The 24385-nt window shown below is 34.1% G+C and overlaps 1 protein-coding gene across 3 annotated transcripts in view; it reads right to left on the bottom strand.

Moving 5' to 3' along the window:
* Positions 1 to 2185: 2185 nt before the first annotated feature.
* Positions 2186 to 24385, bottom strand: part of DPY19L2 (dpy-19 like 2) — a 77993-nt gene continuing 55793 nt past the window's right edge. For 2 of the 3 annotated variants that reach the window (XM_010955387.3, XM_045516952.2), the window contains 6 exons: positions 18406 to 18430; positions 15480 to 15599; positions 14445 to 14619; positions 11384 to 11483; positions 9908 to 10033; positions 2186 to 4252 (listed from right to left, as the gene is read on the bottom strand). In XM_010955387.3, coding sequence (XP_010953689.1) covers positions 4102 to 4252; positions 9908 to 10033; positions 11384 to 11483; positions 14445 to 14619; positions 15480 to 15599; positions 18406 to 18430 — 697 coding nt within the window. In that variant the 3' untranslated portion in view covers positions 2186 to 4101. The remainder of the gene's footprint in view (positions 4253 to 9907; positions 10034 to 11383; positions 11484 to 14444; positions 14620 to 15479; positions 15600 to 18405; positions 18431 to 24385) is intronic. The other variant, XM_045516953.2, reaches the window with a different exon arrangement.

Raw genomic sequence — 24385 nt, 5'->3', positions numbered from 1 at the left:
CAACCCCACCCCTTTTGAGGAGACTCAGTGGATTTATCAAAAAATATGAACAGAGCCCCAAGGAATATACTTCCTAAATAATAAGAATATAGGTGAGTTTTTACTGGACAATAGTGGACACATATAAAGCTCTGTTAGTTCATGGGAGACCAAAAACTATTTAAAATTTAATAATTCTGTTTTCCTTATACTATAAAAAGCAGTCCATATTAGATCAGTAATAATGGTTAAAGTAGTTTCACACATAAAACAAAATTTACAAAGTTGATGGTGTCCAAACATGAAATTATGGTTAGTGAATCCTTATTTAAACAGCTGAAGCATTGAGAGTTTTAAACTTGGTATTTAATGTTAAATAGACATACTGGATGTGGCACAAAGTAGATGACGATTTTACACAGCTTGAAGCAAAATCTCCAGCCTACTGAGTAGTAAGAATACACAAGCTCATATGGTAGTTTTATCAGCTTCCCCGAACAGTGAATAACAAGACAGAGTTGCTGACAGGGAGCGTCTGTAACACCGTCTCAGGGCTAGGTGGGGCATCCATAAATGCGGGTGGATGTCAAGAGGTGAGACAAGAGGAAATGTATATGCATAGGTACCCAACCACACAAACCATGGTATCAATGCAAATTAAAGTAATAATGAGTACCATTCTGGGTTGTCACAAATTAGCAAAAATTATTTTCAATAAGGCTAACCAATGCAAATGAGTGTTGTGAGAAGAGCATTGTCATACGCTGATTATTGGTGGTACATACCATCCTTTGGCAGAAGTAATTTAAGGCAAACTGCTTTGAAGGCTTTAAAGGTATCCACATTTTTTTTAATTGAAATTTAACTTTATGGAATATACCTTAAGGAAATGATCTGAAAATTAAAAAAAATTCTTAATGTACTAAGATACTCATTGCTATGTTCTGTATTTACCTCCATGTATTGGCAAAAATGGAAATAGCTAAACAAAAAGATATGTTTATGTACAGAGATATCCATGCTTATATTTATATACAAAACAGGATATTACGTAGCCTATAAAAATAGTCTTTGTATAACAGTTCCATATTTATTATATGAAGAACAAAGCATACAATGATTTATATTAAAAGAAGAAAACAAGCAAAAAAATTATGCCTAAAGGTTGGAAGAAAACCATGAAATGTTACTGGTGCCTGGTGAATATTTTCCCATCTTTCAAATTTCCTGTTTTTTTCCAAAACTAATTTTCCATATAAGTTTGTGTTGCTTGTATAATAGAAATGTAGAAAATATAAGCATAATTTTATTACGAAAAGTACTGCTTTTTGATGTGCTGTCTATTAGCAGCAAGAGTGCAACACATATTATTCACTGAAGCTGTACATCAGCTTCTGACAACTGGATGAGGGAGGGGGCTGCTCAGCTTGTGCACAACTCACTTCTATCATGGTTTCAGGTAAGTGTCCAAAAATATAACCATAGGAAGATGCTTCCTTGCATTGAGGAAAAACCTATCCATCACTCAACCCACAACATTCTTGCATAGTTTTCAGATTTAAAAAAATAAACAACATATGGAAGCAAGAATCCAATAGGATAATTTATATAAAAGTAAGCAACAGTTTGGTATTCTTGTTTACTGACACTAAATAAAGGTAAGACTATTTGGAATTACGAGATGAGATAACCTATAGTGTAACATATTACTAAACTGCTTATTAGCGGGTGAGGGAGAGAGAACAAAAGGAACTAACATTTGTCAAGTGCCTGTATGTGCTTTAACACATTATCTCGTGAATCCTAAAATGACCCTGCCAAGTACATACTGTGAGTTCTCATTTACAGGTGAAGAAACTGAGGTTGATAGGGTCAAGTAACATGACCAAGCTTAGCGTAGTGCCTGGCATACAGTAACTGCTCAATAAATATTTTTGGATGGATGGTAGGTAATATACCTAGTAAGTGGAAGTGTCAGGATTCAAACTTAGATCCATCTGGTTACAAAGCCCACATTATTTCCACCACACTACACTGCCTTCTGTGTGGGTATACCCAGAATTGTTTTAAAATGGCTAAGAAAGATCACTGCCAATGTAAATATGGTTAATAAATCCAGGACACTATGATTTCTACCTTCATGTCAGAATGATTTCAATTTCTAAATGTATTCTTAGTAAAGAACGAGGAAAGAAAACACACAAAGGATCTTCAAGGGCTTTTTTAATGTTAAACATAAATAGCACATGAAAATAACATAAATCCACGTTAATAAATTATATTTATATGAAACATTTTTAGTTAATACAACTCATCCATTTTTGTTGTTAAATTCTACCAACTTCTTTAAAATGTTGCCTATGAAAATACCATGAAAAATGTGTTAATTTAATTTCACGAATGTTAGAGGTTGTATCTCTTTTCCCTTTTTGCCTCACACTGGCACCAAAACAAATTATTTGAAAATGCTAAAATAAGTAAAATATGTCATGCTTTCTTAGCTGATTTGTATCTTGTATTAAAATATTTTACAACTATAAAAGTTGAAAATAATTTTGTTTCCCTATATATAAATCCATGTAACTATATTTATATTGAATATTTTATTAGTTAATACAGTTCTTTTACAAAATTCTACCAACTTTTAAAAAATATTTCTTATGAAAATATCACCCAAAATGTATTTCAATTTTTATGAATGTTAGGTATCATGTCTCCTTTCCCTCTTTGCCCCATACTTATAACAAGACGAATTATTTGAAAATGCAAATATAAATAAAACTTGGTATGCTTTCTTAGCTGTTTTGTATCTTGTATTAAAATATTTTACGACTATAATAGTTGAAAAATAATTTTATTGGTCTTCCTGTATATATTTTATATATATATACATATATATATAATTTTCTACTATTATAAATGAACTAATCTATGGAATTAAGTCATTTTGTTATCTCAAATGTAGAGGGTCAAAAACATAAGGGAATTACAAGAATTCCAAGACGATTAAAGAAGATGCACATTAAAATACTATAGATATGGCATATTTAATATATACCAAGCAGAGAGAGAATGTTTATCTTTCCATTTGGCCACAATCTCTTCAAGATAACTATTTACCACTTTTCAAAGCATTATTATTGGAAGGTTTTATATTGGGGAAGAGGATTTATAAAACATCACCTTCCTCATCCAAAACCAAAAGAAATGAAAACTTAAAAACATACTATTACAAAAGATGGTGACCAAAAAAAGAGACTATGTCCAATGAGCCATAGGGCTGTCAAGATGAAAATGCCTTTGCTTCATTCAAGACCTAGACTCTTACAATCTCATTTGATACATTTAACTGGATTTTCTTTTCTGATTATGTTTAACCCCTGAATTTGGCTGTGTCCTGTAACAGTTTTTACTTTACTTGGATATTAAAAGAAAAACCACTGGATTCCAAAGACAGATTAGTAACTTGGTGAACTTAAGTTGAGAACTAATCAGTGGAAAATACCTGGTTGGATAAATAAATTTAAAGAGATTCAAAACATTACAAAATAAGCTTTAAAAAAAACCTTTAAATGATAAGAAAGTCATTAAAAGCTATTAAAGATCTTTCCTGAAGGCTAGTAAAAGCAAAAAAACCTTAAAAAACACATGGTTACAAACAAATTTTCTCACAGAGGTAAAGAGGTTGTGATCAGTACTGGGATCTTAAGGAAGTGTCATTTCAGAAACTGCATTAAGTCTAAGTGGTTTAGAGTTTGAGCTGGTACCTCCTGGTACTAGAGAAAATCTAAAGCAATTCACCTAGTTGGATACAAAAGGACTTACAAATCCTTGATTTATTAAATTTCTTTGTTCTTTTACATATATATTTTCTTTAAAACTTTAAGATGAAGATTTGTTTATGGCGTAAAATGATTTAGTCATTTATATGACAAGCTTAATAAGGTGGACATTCAATAGAAAATAATGAAATAATTTACTCAGAAAAACTTTAGATCATTTTTATTATCTTGTTTTTAAGGGTCCCTTATTAAAGCTTGTGATTTTTATTAATGTAAATAAACTAAAGTGGCTATTTTTGTCACACTTCTTTGCACCACGGTGTAAAGGGTGGTCTCACTCTCAGTTAACCTTTAATACTCTGTACATACTATTCTGAAACACTGTGGTGAAGTAAGGCCTCGCATCCTTGAGCAAGACGCTACATAAGGGAGGGTTAGCTGAGTTGGAAGGGTCTTCCACATCCCAGATTTCAAGCATACTGCAACCCGGTCTGAAAAAAATTGGCACATATACATCTATATTAAAATGTATTCATATCTAGATGAAATATAATTACTAAGTGTTTTTTAGTTTTTAGAGACTAGTTTATTTAATAAATTAAGGATTTTAAAGCCTCATTTCAAAAAATATAATTTCAACATTTAAACTAAAAATCGAAGTATGCTGCATTTTCATATTCCACTTAACCAAATAACCAATGTATTATTGAATCAAATAACCACGGCTCAGTGTACATTCATAAATATATTATTTATGAAATATAAATGAAATATAGTTTATAAGTGATATTGCCATCCAAACATAAGGCCCATTTATAGTAGAAAGAGACAAATTAAAGGAAAGTTAATTTAATTCCTGATGAATTTCATATTTTTGAGCTTAAGTTGACTTGGATTAGCATGAAAACATATACAGCCCAAAGCAGGGAAGGGTAGTTCTTATGCCAACTTTATTCCCCTCAACCCTTTCCCCTTTGGGTAGTTCTATGAGTGGACTTGAATGAGATAATATTTCTCACTACAGAATAACCCTGCATGACAGTCATTAAAGGGAAGAAGTCAGGTAAAATTGGTTTCTATTTTTTTTAACAGCTATATTGAGGTATAATTTATGCACAATAAAATTCACCCATTTTATGTGTAAAGCTTGATAAGTATGGCAAATGTGTATAGGTATGTAAGCACCACCATAATTACAATATAGAAAATTTCCAACACCCCAGCAAGTTCCCTTGTACCCCTTTAGAGTCAATCCCCTCTCCCAGACATAAGCCCAGGCAACCGCTGATTTCCTTTCTGCACCATAGTTCTGCTTTTCCAGTAGATGCTAGGTAATACATATCTAGTACACGTAACACACATGATTACTCACATGGTAGCATTTCTATCCTTTTTCCTTCAACCTTTCCTTCATGTATTCTTATTTAAAATGCAGCTTTTATAGGCAGAACATAGTTGGGTTTTGCTGTTGTATTCAGTCTGTCAATCTCTGACATCTGACTGGAGTGTTTAGTCCCCATTCACATCTGCAAGTACTGATATGGTTTGATTTAGGATTGCCATTTTTTTTCTTCTATTTGTTTCATATCTTTTTTGATCATCTGTTTCTCTTTCTTGATTTCTTTTTTGTCAAGTAAAAACTTTTTCTTATACCATTAATTAATCTATTGGCTTATTAGTTATTTTTTGCATTTTTAAAGTGGTTTGCTCTAGGAATTATAGCAGGCATCTTCAATGTATCACAATTTACTTAACATTAAAATTCGATTAAAACTGGATTATTTCCAAGGAGGAGCGCCAAAAGGGCACAGTAAGGCCCTGAGCTCACCTCCTCACATGGGCACACCAAAATTAAAACTATTTACAGAGCAACTATTGATGAGAAAGACCGGAATCTAGCAGAAAAGACCTTATACAACTAAAGATATAAAGAAGGAACCACAATGAGGCAGGTAAGAGGGGCATGGATGTGGTTAAGTCAAGACCCATATACCCAAGTGGGCAACCACAAATGGGAAGATAATTATAATTGCAGAGCACCGAAGGATCAGGGCCCCACATCAGACTCCCCAGTTTAGGGGGTTCTGCACCAGGAAGATGAGCCTCCAGGACATTTGGTTTTGAAGGCAAGTGGGGTTTACTTCTGGGAGAGCCAGAGGGCTATAGGAATTAGAGACTCCACTCTTAAAGGGCACACACAAAATCTTGCACACTATGGGACCCAGGCAGAGCAGTGATCTGAAAGGAGCCTGGGTCAGACCTGCCTGCTGATCTTGGAGAGCCTCCTAGAGAGACAGGAAGCAACTGGAGCTCAGCTATTTTGAGGCGCTTGTTCTATCATGTTGACACTGGTGCTGGCAAGTGCCACTGTGGAATTCTTCCTCTAGTTAGCACTGGGACCTGTCCCCACCCACCAGCCTGTTGGCACCAGGATTGAGAGAACTCAGGTCAAGCAGCTATCTTGGTGGGGACACAGCCCTGCCTACTAGCAGGCGAGCTGCCTTAGGACCCCCTGACTCCCCTGGACACACCCAGTGGACATCAGCTGCAGGACTGCCCCAGAGCCTGCCATGTCAGGACCCAGCCCACACACCAGCAGGCTGACACTTCTCCTGGGACTCCCTGGCCTCTGGCTCCACTCACCAGCTAGCCAACATCAGCTTTGGCACACCCTGGGCCCTGGACCCAGGTGCCTCAGCATCTGGCCTCACTCACCAGGGGCCAACAGCCTCCACACAAGGCAGGGAATGGCAACCACCAGGTCTAGGGGTCAGCCATGCCTACCAGACCACTCACAGTTCTCAGCCTGCCACAACAGAAGAGCTCACACAGCAAACACAGGGGGTACCCCTGAAGCTTACAGCTCTGGTGACCAGAGGGGAGTGCACTGCTGGGACCTACGAAGATGTCTACAAAGATGTCTCCTACGAAAGGCCATTTCTCCAAGATTGGAAAACATAACCAGACTACCAAGTACATAGTAAAAATAACAGTCAATTAGGCAAAATGAGGTGACAGAGAAATATGTTCTAAACAAAGAAAAAAGATAAAAGATAAAAACCCCAGAAGAATAATTAAGTGTAGTGGAGATAAGCAATCTACCAAATAAAAAATTCAAGGTAATCATAAAAGATGCTCAAAGAACTTGGGAGAAGAATAGATGAACACAGTAAGAAGTTTAACAGAGAGACAGAAAATATAAACAACTAAACAGCTATATAATACAAAAACTGAAATTAAAAACTACACCAGAAGGACCCATTGGTAGATTAAATGATACAGAGGGATGGATCAGCGAACTGGAAGACAGAGCAGTGGGAATCACTGACGCTACACAGAAAAAAGAAAAAAAATAATGAAAACAGTTTAAGAGACCTTTGAGAAAACATTAAGCATACTAACATTCTCATTTTAGGGGTCTCAGAAAAAGGAGAGAGAAAAAGGGGTAGAGAACATTTTTAAAGTCATAATAGCTAAAAACTTCCCTAACCAGTGAAAGGAAATAGACATCCAGATCCAGGAAGCACAGAGAGTTTCAAATAGGATTAACCCAAAGAGGTTCACACCAAGACACACTGTAATTAAAATGGCAAAAAATTAAACATAAAAAGAGAATATTAAAAGCAGCAAAGTAAAAGCAAGAAGTTACATACAAGTTTTGAGCTACTATGAATAAAGCTGCTCTCACATCCTTGCTGGAGAGATGTATTAATTTCTCTTGTTTAAATTCCTAGGACTGGAACTGCTGAGTGATAAGGTCAGTATACACTTAAAGTTTTTTACAACGCCTCTAAATAGTTCTCCAAAATGGTTGTATTGTTTTCACTCCCATTAGCAATGTAAGAGATTTACAATTATTCTGTATCCTCTCCGTTTGGTATTTTAGTTTTAAAATTTTTATCTGTTTAAGAGTATGTGTATTGGTATCTGTTGTGGTTTTAAATTGCAGGTCCTGAACATTAACAGTATTGAGCACCTTTTCATGTATTTATTGGTCATTTACACATATTCTTTGGTGAATTATGTTTTTCCAAGTCTTTTGTCCATTTTCAATTGTATTGTCATTTATTATTAATCTGTATAATTTCTTTATATATAAACTATACTTATAAGTTCTTTGTCAGATACATGCTTTCAACTATTTCTTCCAGTCTATGGCTTGCCTTATTATTTTCTTAAAAATATCTTTTTGAGGAAAATATTTCAATTTTGATACATATAGTTTATTGATTTTTTTAGTGGCTAGTACTCTGTAGTCTAAGAAATCTTTATGATTTCAGATTTTTACATTTAGCTCTGTAATCCATGTCAAGTTAATCTCTGGGTATGGTGTATTGTAGTATGAGTCACGGTTTAATTTTTCTTCTATATATTATATCCAGTTAGATCAGCAACATTGTTAAAAGACTCCTTTTCTATTCAAGCAAAAATAGTGTTTTTAAATTTCCTTTGTGGTTTTTTACTTCGACCCACAAATTATCCATAAGTTTATCGCCTAATTTCCAAATATGTATAGACTTACTAGGTATCTATTTATTACTGTTTTCTATTTTAATTCTGTGTCATTTTAAATCTTTTAAACATATTGAGACCATTTTTACAGCCCAGCATGTGTTTTCTCTAGGTGAACATTCCACCTGCCTTTTAAAACAAATGTGTATTCTGCAGCTGTTTCCTGCTGTGTTCTGTGTCAGTTGGGTCAGGTTATTTGATAACATTTGTTGTTCATCTCTTTTATATCCTACTTTAAAAAAAACTGAAGTACATTCAGTTTACAATGTTGGATTAATTTCTGGTGTACAGCATAGTGATTCAGTTTTATATATATACATATATATATATACACACACACACACATATACATATATATATTCCTTTTCATATTCTTTTTCATTAAAGGCTATTACAAGGTATTGAATATAGTTCCCTGTGCTATACAGTAGGACCTTATTTTTTAAAAGTATCTTATGTTAGTAGTTAGAATCTGCAAATCCCAGACTACTTTTTATCTACTTTTCCCAGTAGAGAAAAGAATGTTAACATTTCTAACCATGATTGAAGATTTGCTTATCTTTTTCTTTTAGTTCTACACATTTTTATTTTGTGTTCTTTGAAGCTCTGTTTAGAGGTATGCTAAATTGCTACATATTTTTGATGAATTAATCCTTTGTCATTATAAAATATTCATTTTTATTTGTGGTAATATGCCTTGTTTTAAAGTATACTTTGTCTTACTAAATTTCAAATTAAATTAATAAGATAAGCATGTACAATATGATATTCCTATTTATTCCTTTGCAAGGTAACATTGCTTCCTAGATATATATATATAATATATATGAAAATTAGATACAAAAATTAGCTACTAAAATTTCTAAACTTCGCTCTTCAAAAATCTATTATAGCCAATTCCTAATTATCTATAAAAGAAATGAAAATTCTTAATGTTAAAATTAATACAATTAAGGACTTCTTAAGTCAAGGAGACTAAAGAAAGGCTTCAAGATACCCATTACACATCTTAGAATATTATGTACTTCTAGAGATTCAAAATTTAGAAACTAAAATATTTTAATTAGAAATGTTGTCATATTATGTCTTTTTGAATTATGTGAAACTTTTCTTATGAGTCCTATAAATCCACTGTAATCCAGCTTTAGTAGTAGAATGCCAATATCTCACTTTGTTGTAAATTCAAATCTGTATTTCATACATCTAATAAAAGTTACCATAAAAATGTGAAAATTATGGAAAAGAGCTACATTTAAGATGTCAAAATTAAAATGAAAAAAATTAGGATACTAAAGTACACTGTAATTTTTGAAATTGGATTATACTCAAGTAATAGTATAATTTTACTTTCCTACATGAAATAATTTTAAATAAAATACCAGGGTTGGGGGGAGGGTATAGCTCAGTGAGTGGCAGAGCACATGCTTAGTATGCATGAGGCCCTGGGTTCAATCCTCAGTACCTGTATTAAAAAATATAAAAATAAAAACAAATAAACAAATAAAACGCCAGAGTAAAATTTAATGGAATTAATTTAAAATGAAAATTCTTAAAGAATCATGACTGCTGTAATAAAGTAAAACATTTGCTGCCTAAAAATAGACCGTATCATATAGCATAGGGCTCATACTCACTTAGTTCTCACAACACACCATGCCTCCTCTAAAATGTAGTAATTCACGTGTAACTCCAACAACTTATCTCTCACTTCTTTTGCAGATTTTCGACTATATGCAGAATAAACTATTTTTGTCCGAGCCCTTTAAATTCAAACAAGTTAAGTTTTTTTTTTACATAAATGATAATAGAATTGACTAAAGAAATTCTGCTAGCAAATTAAAATCTCAGTGCTTACCGGATAGAGCATAGTTATATATGACCCCAGACAGCATGAATTATTTTGGGGATAGCAATTTCCACATTCCTACTTATATTTTGCATGTGCCAAAACTTGCAGCAATTTGAATTGTGCAGGTAGTGATTTTTAGTGTATAAACCAATTTAGAGCCTAGACACAGGTAGCAGCATAACAGTTCAGAACATAAAGTTTGCTTTGCATAAGTTGTAATGAATCTGGAACACATTCAGATAGGAGCCAAACATAATGAAAATACAGATTTCAGTACATAAGCTTGTCTTTAGAAGCTCTGAAAAGCATACATGTTCAAGCTGAATGTAGCAAATAGAAAAATTAAACAGTGGACATCTAGGTAGCAGTCAGGTAGAGAAAGCAACTTAACAGAAGCTTGAAAGACAAGGATATTTACCAAAATATGGTACAACAGATGATTTAACCCTAAATGGGAGTTTATAAAATCCTGAACAAATTACCAGTTATGCATTAGACTTTTCTTAGAATTTTAAGCATGTGGGATGCCCTATCTCCACAACCAGACATAAAACTTTAAATAATTTAAAATTTTACCTCTAATAATAGGCCAAAAACACATTAAAAGAAAATGCTTATCTTGACAATTACTAGAATGATTAAAATAATTTTTTTAAAGTCAGTCATTTAAGGAAAGCAAAACTTTCAGACCCCAGTGGAAACTAAAATTCTCATCATCAGCTAGCAAAAGAGCACCCCAAATTTTCATAAAAGCATTTAATATAGCAAATTTCATGTACTGTTTCTATCTGTTAAAAAAAGGCTAGTCATTGGCCACCAGTAGGATCAAGAATGGTTTCTTAAATCAGGCAGATGGCTTGTGGAATCTAGAGCAGCGGCTGGCAAACTATGGCCATGAGCCAAATCACGGCCATGAGCCAAATCCATCCCCCTTCTTATCACTACTACCTAGGAGTTGTACTGGAATGCACACACCCACAGAAACACACCTTATGAGGCGAGTCATAAATGTGACATATTTTTTCACTTTGAGCAAAATCACCTTTTGCTTTTCTTAGTTTTCAGAGATTTACAAAGGTTGCTTTAGGTCAACAGGTACATACTGTAATTTCTGGATGGTTATTATACATTTTTAAACTTCTGGCATGAATATGAGGATGAGAGTGTGTATGTGTGTGTGTGTGTACGTAAAAACTGTCCCTATTCCTGAGTCAGTAGAAGTTGCCAGTGCATCTGGTTGAAGTGTTCTGTAGGTTCCCACCTCAAGTCTGCATCCTCATAATGTGGGTGATTCACAATGGGGTGAAGAGTGGAGAGCTTGACACTTGCCATTGTAGGCATGGCACCTGCGAAAACAGCATCTGCAAAACAAGATTATAGTCCTTACCGATATGTTTTAAAGAAAACCAAAAGTTACTCATCTATGATATGTGAACCCAAATTAAGAAAGATGAAATATATTTAAATAATAACATTGTTGGCAATCTTTTTCTTCACTTAATATTTACTGTCTATATAATAATAACAACCAACTTTTGTTAAATGTTATCTTTGTTACAGGAGCTGCTAAATACTTTTACTAGGAGTACACAATTCAATCTGCACAGTTTTGAAATGGGTTCTGTTATTAGTTAAGTAACTTGCCCAAGACTGCACAGCTGGGAAGTATCAAGGCCCAGCCTCTTAGCCACTTCACTACAGTGTCCTGCCATGTTCAAGCACTATGCTAAGAGACAGTACTACAAAGACACAAAGGACTGGAAAGAATTAAAATTTCATATCTTGTTCCAATAATTTAAAGTTCTAGGAACTGAGAGATTGTTATAAAGGGCAAGTCTTATGGTATATGTTTTAAAATGACTCCTTTGGGTTGAAAACTGTAATCCTGAGGACTAGACAGATGAAAGTATTGTTTTCTTCCTTCAGATCATTTTTAAATACTCATAACTAAGTTTCCTTAGTTTCTGCTTGACTTTATAAACTTACACATTTCATCACATCATTTCATTATGTGTCAGCAGTACTTTCTGGAGTAACAGCATGTATAAATGTATTGCCTTTGGTTATAACTAGTGATACAGCAAAGTCTACTACCTGGCTTCAGTTTCAGTTCTTTCTCTTGGAAGACAAAAAGACGAAACACTTACTTTCTGGCACTTTTGTATAATAAATGATTACATAATTAGGATGGTTATTATCATTTTTAATCAGCACAGTAAAATAACTAATAACAAGGCATATTATTCAGCTCTACTGTAAATAACTGAATATTTACTTTCAAAAAAAGTAAGCATGCTTTAGAAGCATTCTAAATGTAACTTTGAATGGAAATCTCTTTATGTGCTTTAAATTTGAAAGTATATAAATAAATTGAAGTATATGTGTATCTGCTGTTTTAACATTTAATAATTAATGATGAAAAACTCCTAGGTTAGAGCAGTGGTTCTCAGTCAGAAACGATTTTATTTCCTGGAGACACCGTCCACTTCTGGAGACATTTCTGGCTGGCACACTGCAGGGGAGAAGTGCTACTGGCATCCACGGGTAGAAGAAAGGGATGCTGCTCGCTGTCCAGCCAATGCACAGGACAGCCCGAACGTCAACAGTGCCAAGGCTGAGAAACCCTGGGCTAGCGGGACCCGAAGCCCAGGGCCAGGATCGTCCAGAAGAAACTAGGTAAGCCTGTCCAGCAAGAATTGGAACCACTGAGAAGAAACCACCTGCAGCAGAGAGAGAAGGGGAGAAATACCCCCACCAGCTTCCTTCCTCTTGGCAGTAAAGTAAATATGAGCAGGACAGGGAAAGAATAGGATTTTTACACAAATATTTAACTCTCCCCTTAGCCTACTGCATGTATTAGAAAAGAGCATCCCTTCTGAAACTTGACAGAGCCTCACTTACAAGACTCGGTAAGTGGCCCATAGGCTGGATCTTAGTTCCCACTTGTCCTCTCACCTGAGCACCTTTGTGTCATGCACAAACTACACAACCTTACAGGTAGACCTGAATGTAAGCCCTATTACCACCTTTACTATAGAACTTCATGCTGCTTTAAATAAACATGTGGTAAACATAACAGAACTCATAACACAGGGATCAGGAAGACTGGTAAGAAGAAAGAAGAGGTGGCTAAAGACGAGGTAGGAGTTTGTGGGAGTTATCACTAGAAGAATAAGCTGCCAAACACAGGCTCTCTGTGCCAGGAACCTAAGACAAACACTGGAACAAAGAAAGACACAAGAAAAGATGAAAAGAGCAGGTACTGTTTAAAGCTTTGGAAAAACAGCTGTAACTGGGGAGGGACAAGGGGCAGCAAAGGGAGTAACTACCTTGTATTACTACAGGAAAAAGGCCAGCAGAGGATTAATTCAACAATTCTGATTAAACTAGCTTGGAAGCTCTAAGTGATGAGGTATTGTCACCTATAGCCTTTGAAAACCATAGACTAGCAAATAGATCTGAGTTAAAGCTTATCAAAGATTACATTAATGATGGCTGATTAGTGAAACAATGACTGCCAAATAAGAGATAAAAGAAAATTGGCTCAAAGAGTCACAGGATAAATTTAAATAAACCATAGCGAATAACCTGTGCCAGAGAAGATTATTAAACATCAAAAATTGTCTAGGACAAGATTATAGATTACTTACAGAAAATATCATAGGATAGATTTATTCTCTGGAAAGGTATTTAAAAGTGAAATAAATGTCCATCTGCTTGACGTGGTTTTGGATAAAGATAGTAACAAAAGAAGATAAGCTAAAAAGAATATTTTAGAGTGTTTAAAAGTAGCATGTATACTCATCTTTTTCAGATGAGTTAGTGAAGAAAACAGAATATCCAAGATTTCAACTCTTCTGCATGTGAGTGGTTTTACAGACATGGAGCAGAGTACGCACTGATTGAAGTGATAGAAGGGGTGCCATTAACCCTCCCGCTGTGAAAAATATCTTCTCCAGCGGCCCGTCACAAGGTGTGAAAGTTTGTTATTAAAGATTTTTTTCTTTAAGGTGTCACCGTTATTGTTAAAATACAATAATAGTCTCAGAGTTACAGCACATAATTTGTGAACGATCATTAATTTTTTATGTCAATTAAAATTCTTTTTGACACAAAATGGCTTTTTTGAAAAGGTTTGATTTAATGAACACTGCAATTAGCATGCTCAAAATCTGTGAACGTATGAATGCATTTTAAAATGTCATACATATACACACACATATATATGAAATGATAACTATACAATATATATAAATGTATATATAACATACAATAATTAAATAATTTTTAAAAACTAGCTATACATATAAACAGCTACATACCTGGTCTGGTATTGTATTTGATCCACTGTATTAGTTCTTCCTGGGGCAAATTATTAAATTCTCCTATTATGCTCCATTGATTATGGAGGTTTGCACAACCTTGTAATGACATCACTGTTAGAATGCCAAAGATAAAATTCTCAAAACGAACTCTGCAAAAAAGCCAGCCAAAGAGCTGAAATGAAAGAAATGAAATTTATTTATAATTCCTATAAGAAGAGTACTATTGGGTCAATAATACATTCTCACCTTTCTACTTAAACCAAGCTGGGTGAACATTTGATACAAATAATATACAGAACTATCATCACCCATTGTTTAAAAACAGCAAATATTTTGGAATTACAGAGTCCAGTTAAAAAATTGAGCTTTCTTTCTTTTCAAAAGAAAGAAGGAATACCTGATCCTTCTAGTACTGATGTACTACCAGGGATGCAGATTAGCAAATCACAATTCTGAAACATCCTGGAACTAAATCCTGGAACATCTGGTTGCCTTTTATGGACATCTCGAATAACTAGGGAAACCTCACTAGTACTAACATGTATATTTCTCTCAGGAAAATAAGTTTATGATATTCTAAGGCAAGACACTCATAATCAAAACTAAATAAGGTGTTTCTAGAAGTACTTTGGTCCCAAAACTCCAGCTACTTTGTCCAGCTCTTTTGTATATTAGATACAGTAACAGAAACCCAAAATTGACATTTTTTCCTAGGGATTACTGGAGCCCAACAGGACAATATTAGGGTAATTACACTGCATCCCCTCTGGCTTTATAAGAGCACTTGAGGGTACTTTTGATGGGCCAAGAAACTCTTACACAGACCTCAACTTCAAAAAACTGCATTTGTTGATAGGATACTAACAGAATTTGCTTTTCTTACTCTATAGTGAATCTTGAATTAACATTTTAAATCACTTAAGATAAAAACACCTAGTGCTTTAGTTTTGGATTACTCAGCAAAGCCATGGTAACTACACTGCAGTTGCTATAGTTGTCATAGCTGTAGTTATACAAGAATGAGTGCCTTACCCGCCGAGAGCATATCAGGGAAGCCATAACACACATGTGAGGTGTCAAAAACAGCTTCAGCCTCATAATTAAAATGGCAAGGGAAGAAAATGCAAAAAACTGCAATGTGTGAAAAATAAGCTATAAAAACAAAAAACAAAATGACATTTTCACTTAATATTTTTAAAAAGTAATATATGTAAAATAAAGTATGTTAACACTATTACCATTCACTAGGATAAGGAACTTTTAACTTAGTAATAACCTACTAATATTTATTCATTCATTCAACAAAGATTTATTAAATGCCTGCCATATGCCAGGTGCTGTTCTGGGTGCTTTGGAGAAAACAGCAGTGAGCAATTCCTGTCCTTGTGAGGCTCACATTTTAGTACACTTAGTAAGGAGAGACAGACAATAAACAGACATAGCCAATCACAAAATCTATTATCAGTCCATCAGAAAGTGGTAAGTGCTATGGAAAAGGAAGCGGAAGAAGGAGACTGGAGTGTAGGGTGTGGTGTGAGGCCACAGGTGGGAGAAGTTGCAAGTGTTAAGTAGGATCATGAGAGTGGGTCTCTTTGAGAAGGTGGTATTTGAGCAAGGTCCTACACAAGGTGAGGAAGGGAGCCACAGAAACACGAAAATATGGGATGCTTCACAAATTTGTGTCATTCAATCAGCAACAAAAATCATAACACAAACTAGATTATTTTATAAGTAGCAGAATTGTATAAATATTTGGGCTAATTAGTAGGACACCCTATTTTGATTAAGATGGAATTTCACTGAGCAAAGGTTTCAAACAAAACTTTCCTGACAGACATATTCATAAAATATCAACCAACTTCTAACTAGAAAAATGGACAAAGAATTAATGCAATAATAGTAAAGATAAGAAGATATTTTATCTATAAAATTGGCAAATATTAAATTAATACTGAATGTTTGAGAGAATGCCATGAAAAGACACACTGAAATAATGGGTACATTTCTGTAATTTAGCAATATTTATTAAGACCCTAGAAAAGATCAACTCCTTTGCTTAAATTTTGGTTCCAGGAATTTAACTTAAGGGAAAAATGAAAATACAAAAATGCTTCTACAAAGATGATCACTGAAGTGGATTTTTAGCAGCAAAAATAGGAATAATGTAAGTGATCAATATATAGGAATAAGCAAATTATTGCATTTCCACATGTATACAGCCATTAAAAGATTATATATTGGGAGACTATTTAATGGCATGGAAATGTTTTCAGAGTATAAAACTCTATACTTACAGAACAACATTAATTCTGTGAAAATCATCTATGTATGTATATATATGCACAGGGAGCAAAGGCTGTTAATATACCTAAAAAGTTAACAGAGGTTCGTTCTGTTTTTCTGCATCTTTCAAATTTTTAGAGCATGTGTTATTTTTATAATCAGAAATACATAATTTTTATTGAAAACAGAATGTCAAAAACTGTGCCTAAAGCTGTTTGTTCCTTATTAAAGTAATAATGTTTAAAATGGACTTTGTTAATTTCTATAATAATTCTTGAACCCAAAGTTGGAATGTGGAATATTTATTTTAAAATCAATCCTTCATTTTTTTTTTTTCAGTCAAACTCATCTTTGGACAAAATCAGGAACATGTTGTGGAAAGAAGAAAGACAACAACACACTTCATACCCAAATCGGTACTTTTGTTCAGAACCACTAAATCACAGATTGGTAGATTATGTGGGCCACCTACTTTAACCATCTATCCAAACCAGGGATCTCTCCCATAAATCTATGAACTGAATATTCACTATTTCCTGAAAATGAATATGCCCTAGAAGTACCTATTACAAAGATGGGTAGCTGTAAACGTTAGAAAATCTTTTCTAAAACTGAACTAATGTTTTCCTGTAAGTTCCACATCTCTAGAACTGTACAAAATTGGTCTAAACCCATTTGTGCATGACAGTTCTCTATTATCTAGATACTGTAATTATGAGTTTGCACTACCTGACTTTTACCCTTAGAAAGCTTCCTACCTTTCAGCCGAATACTCAGAAAACCTAAATTATTAGTTGTACGTTGTCATAATTCTGCTTGTTGGAGAGCCACCTGCTAATCAGGAACTTCTGGTTTTAACTGTATGTTAGCAAAGAATTAAACTTCTACTGAGGTAAGTCATTTCAGTGTTAGTATTTATCTCTGTAACAGCTCATATCATCTAATTAACATAATTTTCTTTTTTGCAAAGTGGGAATAATATTATAATGAGAATTAAATAGTACAGTACATGGCACATAGTAACGATTCAAAAATATTAGTCATCATCATAAGCTACTTCTATTAAGTTCAAATTTGTAACTTTGTCATTTCTCTTAAGGCTCAAAGTTCTGTTATTTAGGAAGTCATATTTCCAACTCATGCTGATCTTTCCCTTGTACTCCACAAAATAATTTAGCATCATAAAAAAATGCTATCCTGTTTTGTTCTCCACTGAAAAGTTAGACATATTTGAGGGTAGGAAAACTGCTATACCATCTGTTGTATCCTGATAACACTGCTAAACTTGTAACCGACTGACCACCACGTCTGTATGTGGCAGAAAGCCACCAGTCACAGGGCCACAGTACCTGCCCTGATGGTCTGTAGCTGAATAGCTCAGTGGGCTAGAAATAGAAATTAATGTTTATTATTATTGAATAAATGAATGAATGAATGAAGGTAATTTAATTGTACTCTGTGGTCATAAATCAGCCTTCTGGCTGTCAAGTCCCTACTACTATTCAAAACTGAGAGCAGATTAAAAAGTGGGAAGGATCAGCAGAAATATACTACCAGTGCTGAACCACTTAAGCACTGCTGACGGTGTGTCAGCAGCAACGTTATACCTTTGTGAATTATCCTTGAACTAGAATATAATACACAAATCTAGCAGAGACAAAAATGAAAGCTTTACCTCGCCATGTTCGAGGAGCTGTTTTCTGGAATAAAACAAAAATAGTCTCTATTTACTGAATGTCCATTATACTATGATTACATCAAAACAAACTTCCATTTATTTGTTCTTATATTTTAAAAATGTAATTCTTTTTAAACTACTTAGGAGCATAAATAAAAATATTAGACAACATTACTAAAAATTACAGCAATTTAAAAGGCATGATTTAAAGTCATCCTATTTAAAGTATGTCAAAATGCTGTTCTTTGCTTAAGATAAAATAGGTTCTATTGACTGCTGAGGACTGTACCTCTGGAGAGATAAATTAATTTTTAAAATTTTCTCTTAAATATTCAACTATATACAGGATATACAATGCTTTAGATAAGCACTGCTGGGACTTCTGAGTTGTTTTCACTTTTCATAATTATAAACAACATGAACATCCCTGTACATAAAACTCCGTGAGCATTTCTGAGTATTTCTTCAGGATAAATTTCTAGAATAAAAGTTACTGAGTAGAGCATAAAAATATTTTTAATACCAGAAATATTGTCTAACACATTTTCCAAATATATATTTCTAAAAATATTTAATGGCACATCTACTGTGTTCTAGGCACTGTGCAGTGAGCACAGAGTGAATAGCATAGATACTGTTCTTATCCTCATAAAGTTTATGTTAGATTCAGACAAGAGGTAAGAGACTGCCTATTTTATTGCTCCACTGAAAAGACTCAATATTTCAGTTTTATAAAAAGGCTATGCAGAATAAGAGGCCTTCTCACATGGATTTTGGGCTTGGAGAGAGAAGTATAACAGTATATAAGTAGGAAAGTAAGGAGTATAAGAAGTCCAGGGGCACACACAGATCTAGTAAGTTTTTTAAAAACAGTAGTTGGGGGAAAGTCCTCTTGGAATGGTAGTGAAATAACCAAATTATTTTGCCACCATTGCAGCTCCTTCCTGACTTACGCAGTCAAGAGTGGAGCTGGGAGTGGATGAACGGGTTCCCACTTGTCCTGAAATCTGCCAGTCACAGCAGAATCGTGTATTGAGCTGTTGCATTTAAGGGAGAGGCCTAGTAGGTAAGTAAGTATTATAGTCACCAAGGGCTCCAACAACAACTACTGATACAAATAAATCTAGTAACTGATTTAAAATATCAATATACAACCAAGTCAAGAGACACAAATAGGATGAAAGAGAAACAGTAAGATAAATGAGCAAATGAACTGACCTCTCAAGAAAGGGTAAATACAAGAACTAATAGAGTATTAAATGAGTAATTCCAATTATTATCTTCACAGAAGTTTAAGAGGATATTGCATCCATACAATTAAAACAAGTTGTAATAAAAAAGTTTTTAGAAATTCTGAGAAAAAAACATTTTTGCCTAATTTAAAACCTCAAAAGAAGGTTGAATAGCAGAATGTACACAGCTAAAATTGATAATGCTGAAGACCCAGTCATGGAATTCTCCGAGAACGTAATTGGAAAAAAATAGATACTATGATAAAAGCAATAATAGATTTTCAAAAAAGAGAAGATAAGCCAAAAAATGACAGAATAACAATCCCATAAACTAAAGAAAGATTTGAGTGTTGATTAAAATGTACTATGAATAAATATTTGAAATGCATGTGCACACGCATGCACACACACACACCCTTCAAAACATAAATTTCCATAGAGCAAAACTTTGTACAAAATTTCTCATCTGTAATGCTCAATGGTAGAAAACAATGAAGCAATATCTACAAAATTCTGAATAAAACCCAGAAATATCCATTAACTATTCCATCAATCTAATGTGACGGCAAAAGAAAGGCATTTTTCAAACAAAAAGGCATTCAGAAAGTGTGCTGTCCCTACACTCTTTCTAAAAAACATCATTTGAGCACAGGTACTCTATGAATCTAAGACAGAGAAAGCATGAAATACAAGAAACAGTTAAGAACCAGTTTATTTGCCGAATAAACTAGTAAAATTTTGGAGTCAAGTCCATAAATTGCTTTTGTCTTTAATCTAAATGTTCAGAGAGACTTCTTAAAAAGAAAGTATTATAAAATCTAGCTAAAATTTCAGATTCTTTCAGAGTAATATGGGAAGTGAGGGTAGGTCACAAGGGAAAAGTGTTTCAATAGCACACTGGTGAAGCAAGCAAGTCTCTAAATCCAGAGTGCCTGACTTTTAATTTAAAACATTATTTTGGTTTATATGGCCACAAGGAAACATCCATAACTAAATAGGGTTATTACAACTAACAGCAAAAAAGATCATTTACAAAACAATAACAAAAGACAAAGCCTATTATCACTGCAATTATTTAAAGTTGTTATGGAAGTTCTAGCCAATACAGGAAGACAAAGAAAAAAAGAGACATATAAACACTGAGAAATCATAATTATTTGTAGATAGATTATAATGACCATCTGCCTAGACAATCTAGAGAATCAATTGTAAAAATAAAAGTAAAAAGAAAGTTTGGTAGTGTTGCTGGATAAAAATTCATGTATAAGAATCAACATTTTTCTATAAACTAGCAATGATAAATTAGCAAATATAACTTAAAATTGCCCCCCACTGAAAAAGGAAAAAAATCTATATAATCCAGAAGAAAAAAATATTAGTAAGGCTCTCAGAGGGGAAAAAAAACTATAAAGCTTTAATAAACTGTAAGAATTAGAACAACAGCAATAATCATAATACTCTGGTGTTTGTTCTGTTCGCAGTTCTAAACTACTTTCACACATTAATTCTTCCAATACATACAGTAACCCTGTCAGGTTGATGTTGTTATTCCCGTTTTACAGATAATGAAACTGGGGCATAGAGGGGTTAAGTTACTTGCCCACACTTGTAAGTAGAGATATACCTACTTGGTATGGATTGGAAAATCAATTATATAAAGAATAAATTCTCTTTGACTTAATCTAAAGCAATTCCAATAGACTATGATGAGTGCCTGGGGCTACGAGGATTCTAGGCACATTCATTCCAAAGTTTCCCGGAAAAGTGAATGTAAGCAAATGTGAAAAACAGTAACAACAAAGAGGGGAGGGCTGAAATAGTGTTGTTCTGACTCAGAAACAAATAGATTAAAAGAGAATCTAAAAATAGTATCAAGTACATATGAGAATTTATTAGTATGTGATTAAAACTGATATTTCAAATGACTGGGGAAAAGATTATACAATATTGCATTGAGACAATACCTAATTTGAGGGGGAAAAGGTAAATTCCTAAAGGTCAACATACTGCAAAATGAGTGCAAAATTGCCACTATATGCACATCCATGTCTCATAAATTGTCTCCACTGTGGGCTCACCAGTGTCCCACACCCTGGAGCCACTGTCACTTCATGAGTGCTAATGCTGCAGTCCTTGGCACTGTGCCTGCTCTGCACATGCCCACACCTCTGGCTCCACACCCACCACTACCACAGGCCAGCTAGAACCATCGGATCCCAGAGCTGCTGTTGCTCTCCAAGTGTACAAGCTCCAATCCCCAGCAACATGGCTGTTCCATGCGTGCTCATCCATCAGTCACCAATATCACCACTACCACAAAGGGCACTCACAAGTCAGAGCCAGCGCCAAGGGGTTTCTCCTCAGACACAACATCCCCCATGGGAGAAAAAGAGATCAGGTGGTCCCTAGCAGCTTCACCACTGCAGACCTGAATAGCCCTCACCACTACTACAAACATCCGTCCATCTACAGGTGCCTTTGCTTTCTATGCACTTAGGACGGTGGCTGAAAACATTTAGTTTATCAGTAATGAAGACATTTCTTGTGAAATGTATTACTAAAACAAATTACCATAAAAAATTAAAATCATTTAAGGGACACTAGAACATTTTAATTAAGAATTAAGAATTTTCTTGCAAAATCAGTGTAGTATAGTAGGAAAAAACATAGATTTCAGAATTAGGACACCTGGTCTTTCCCAGGCAAAACCAGTTTGTAAAGTCTGGAAGAAGTGATTGCTTCACCAAATGCAGCGATATCAATGCAAGAAACATGAAAAATCAAGGAAATGTGACACACCAAAGGAACCCAGTAATTTCCTAGTAACCAATCCTGTAGAAATGGAGATCTATGAATTGTCAAAGAATTCCAAGTAATTGTTTTAAGGAAGCTCAGTGAACTAGAGAGAACATAGATAGAACTACTCAAAATCAGGAAAACAACACATGAACAAAATGAGAAGTTCAATAGTGAGATAGAAATTATTGAAAAAAAGAAATCCAAACAGAAATTCTAGAGGAGAAGAACACAATGAATGAAACAAAAAATGCAACAGACATTATCACAGGCGCACTTAATCAAGCAGAAGAGAATCTGTAAACTTGAAGACAGATCACTTGAAATTATCCAGTCAGAGAAGATAAAGAAAAAAGAATACAAAAGAGTGAAGAAAGCTTACATGAATTATGGAACACTATCAAGAGAAACAATACTCACAACTGGGACCCCACGGACAAGATGAGAGAGAAAAAGGGCAGAAATCTTATTTAAAGAATAATGGCTGAAAACTTGCTAACTCTGGGGAAAGATATGGACATCCAAGTACATGATGCTCATCGATGCCAATACAGATTCAACCCCTCAAATTCACTAGATACATTATAATAAAACTGTTCAAATCAAAGACAAAGAATGAATTCTGAAAACAGCAAATCCCCTCATATAAGGGATGCCCCCTGTAAGGTTATCAGCAGATTTCTCAGGAGAAATCTTTGAGGCCAAGAGAAAGTGGGATGATATATTCAAAGTGCTCAAATAAAAAATCTGCCAACTAAGAATACTTTACCCAGCAAAACCATCCTTCAGATGGAGGTGAGAGAAAGACTTCCCCAGACAAACAAAAGCTGAGGGGAGCTCATCATAACTAGACCTGCCTTATAAGAAATGCTAAAGGGAGTCCTTCAAGCTGAAATGAAAGAATGCTAATTAGTAACATGAACACATACGAAAGTATAAAACTTATTAATAAAGGTAACTATATAGTCAAAATCAGAATACTCTAATACTGTAATAGTGGTGTGTAAATCACTTAACTCTCATATAAAAAAGACAAAAGTATTAAAAAATAAATACAGCTACAATAATTTGTTAATAGATTCAAAATATCAGATTGTGACATCAAAAGCACAAAATGGGGAAGGGGGAAGTAAAAAGGTAGAATTTTCATATGCAATTGAAGTTAATTTGTTACCAGCTTGAAACAGATTGCTGTAACTATAAAATGTATTATGTAAGTGTCATGAGAACCACAAAGCAAAAACCTAGATACACAAAAGATAAAGAAAAAGGAATCAAAGTATTCCACTATAAAAAATCACCAAGTCATAAAGGAAGACAGCACCAGAGGAAGAAAGAAAATACAAAACAGGCAGAAAACAATTAAGAAGATGGCAAAAATAAGTCCTCATCTATCAATAATTACTTTAAATGTAAACTGATTGAATTCTCTAATCTAAAGATATAGAGTGGCTAAACCCAGCTATATGCTGCCTATAAGAGTCTCATTTTAGCTTTAAGGATACACATGAGGTAAAAGTGAAAAAGGTGACGAAAGGCATTCCACTCAAAAGGAAATGAAAAGAAGCCAGGGGTACCTGATACATACATATAAAGTCAGGTGAAATAGACTAAGTTGAAAACTGGAACAAGAGACAAAGAATAACGTCACTACGTAATGATAAAGGGACCACTTCATCAAGAGGATATAACAATTCTAAATCTATATGCACCCAGCTTTAGGACACCTAAATATATTAAGCAAATATTAATAGATAGGAAAGGAGAAACAGATAGCAGTTATTATAAACTATGGTTAAAATATTGCATTGTATATTTGGTATTTGCTAAGAATGTAGACCTTACGTGTTCTCACACACACAAAACTCTGTGACTGTTGAATGTGTTAATTAACTTGGCTGTGGTAATCACTTCACAATGTTTATGTATATCAAATCATGTGTTATCCT

This window comes from Camelus bactrianus, chromosome 7 (assembly GCF_048773025.1).
Source record: "Camelus bactrianus isolate YW-2024 breed Bactrian camel chromosome 7, ASM4877302v1, whole genome shotgun sequence".
NCBI lineage: Eukaryota > Metazoa > Chordata > Mammalia > Artiodactyla > Camelidae > Camelus > Camelus bactrianus.
The sequence above is the reverse complement of the archived record's forward strand: the minus strand, read 5'-3'. Positions and strand labels throughout refer to the sequence as shown.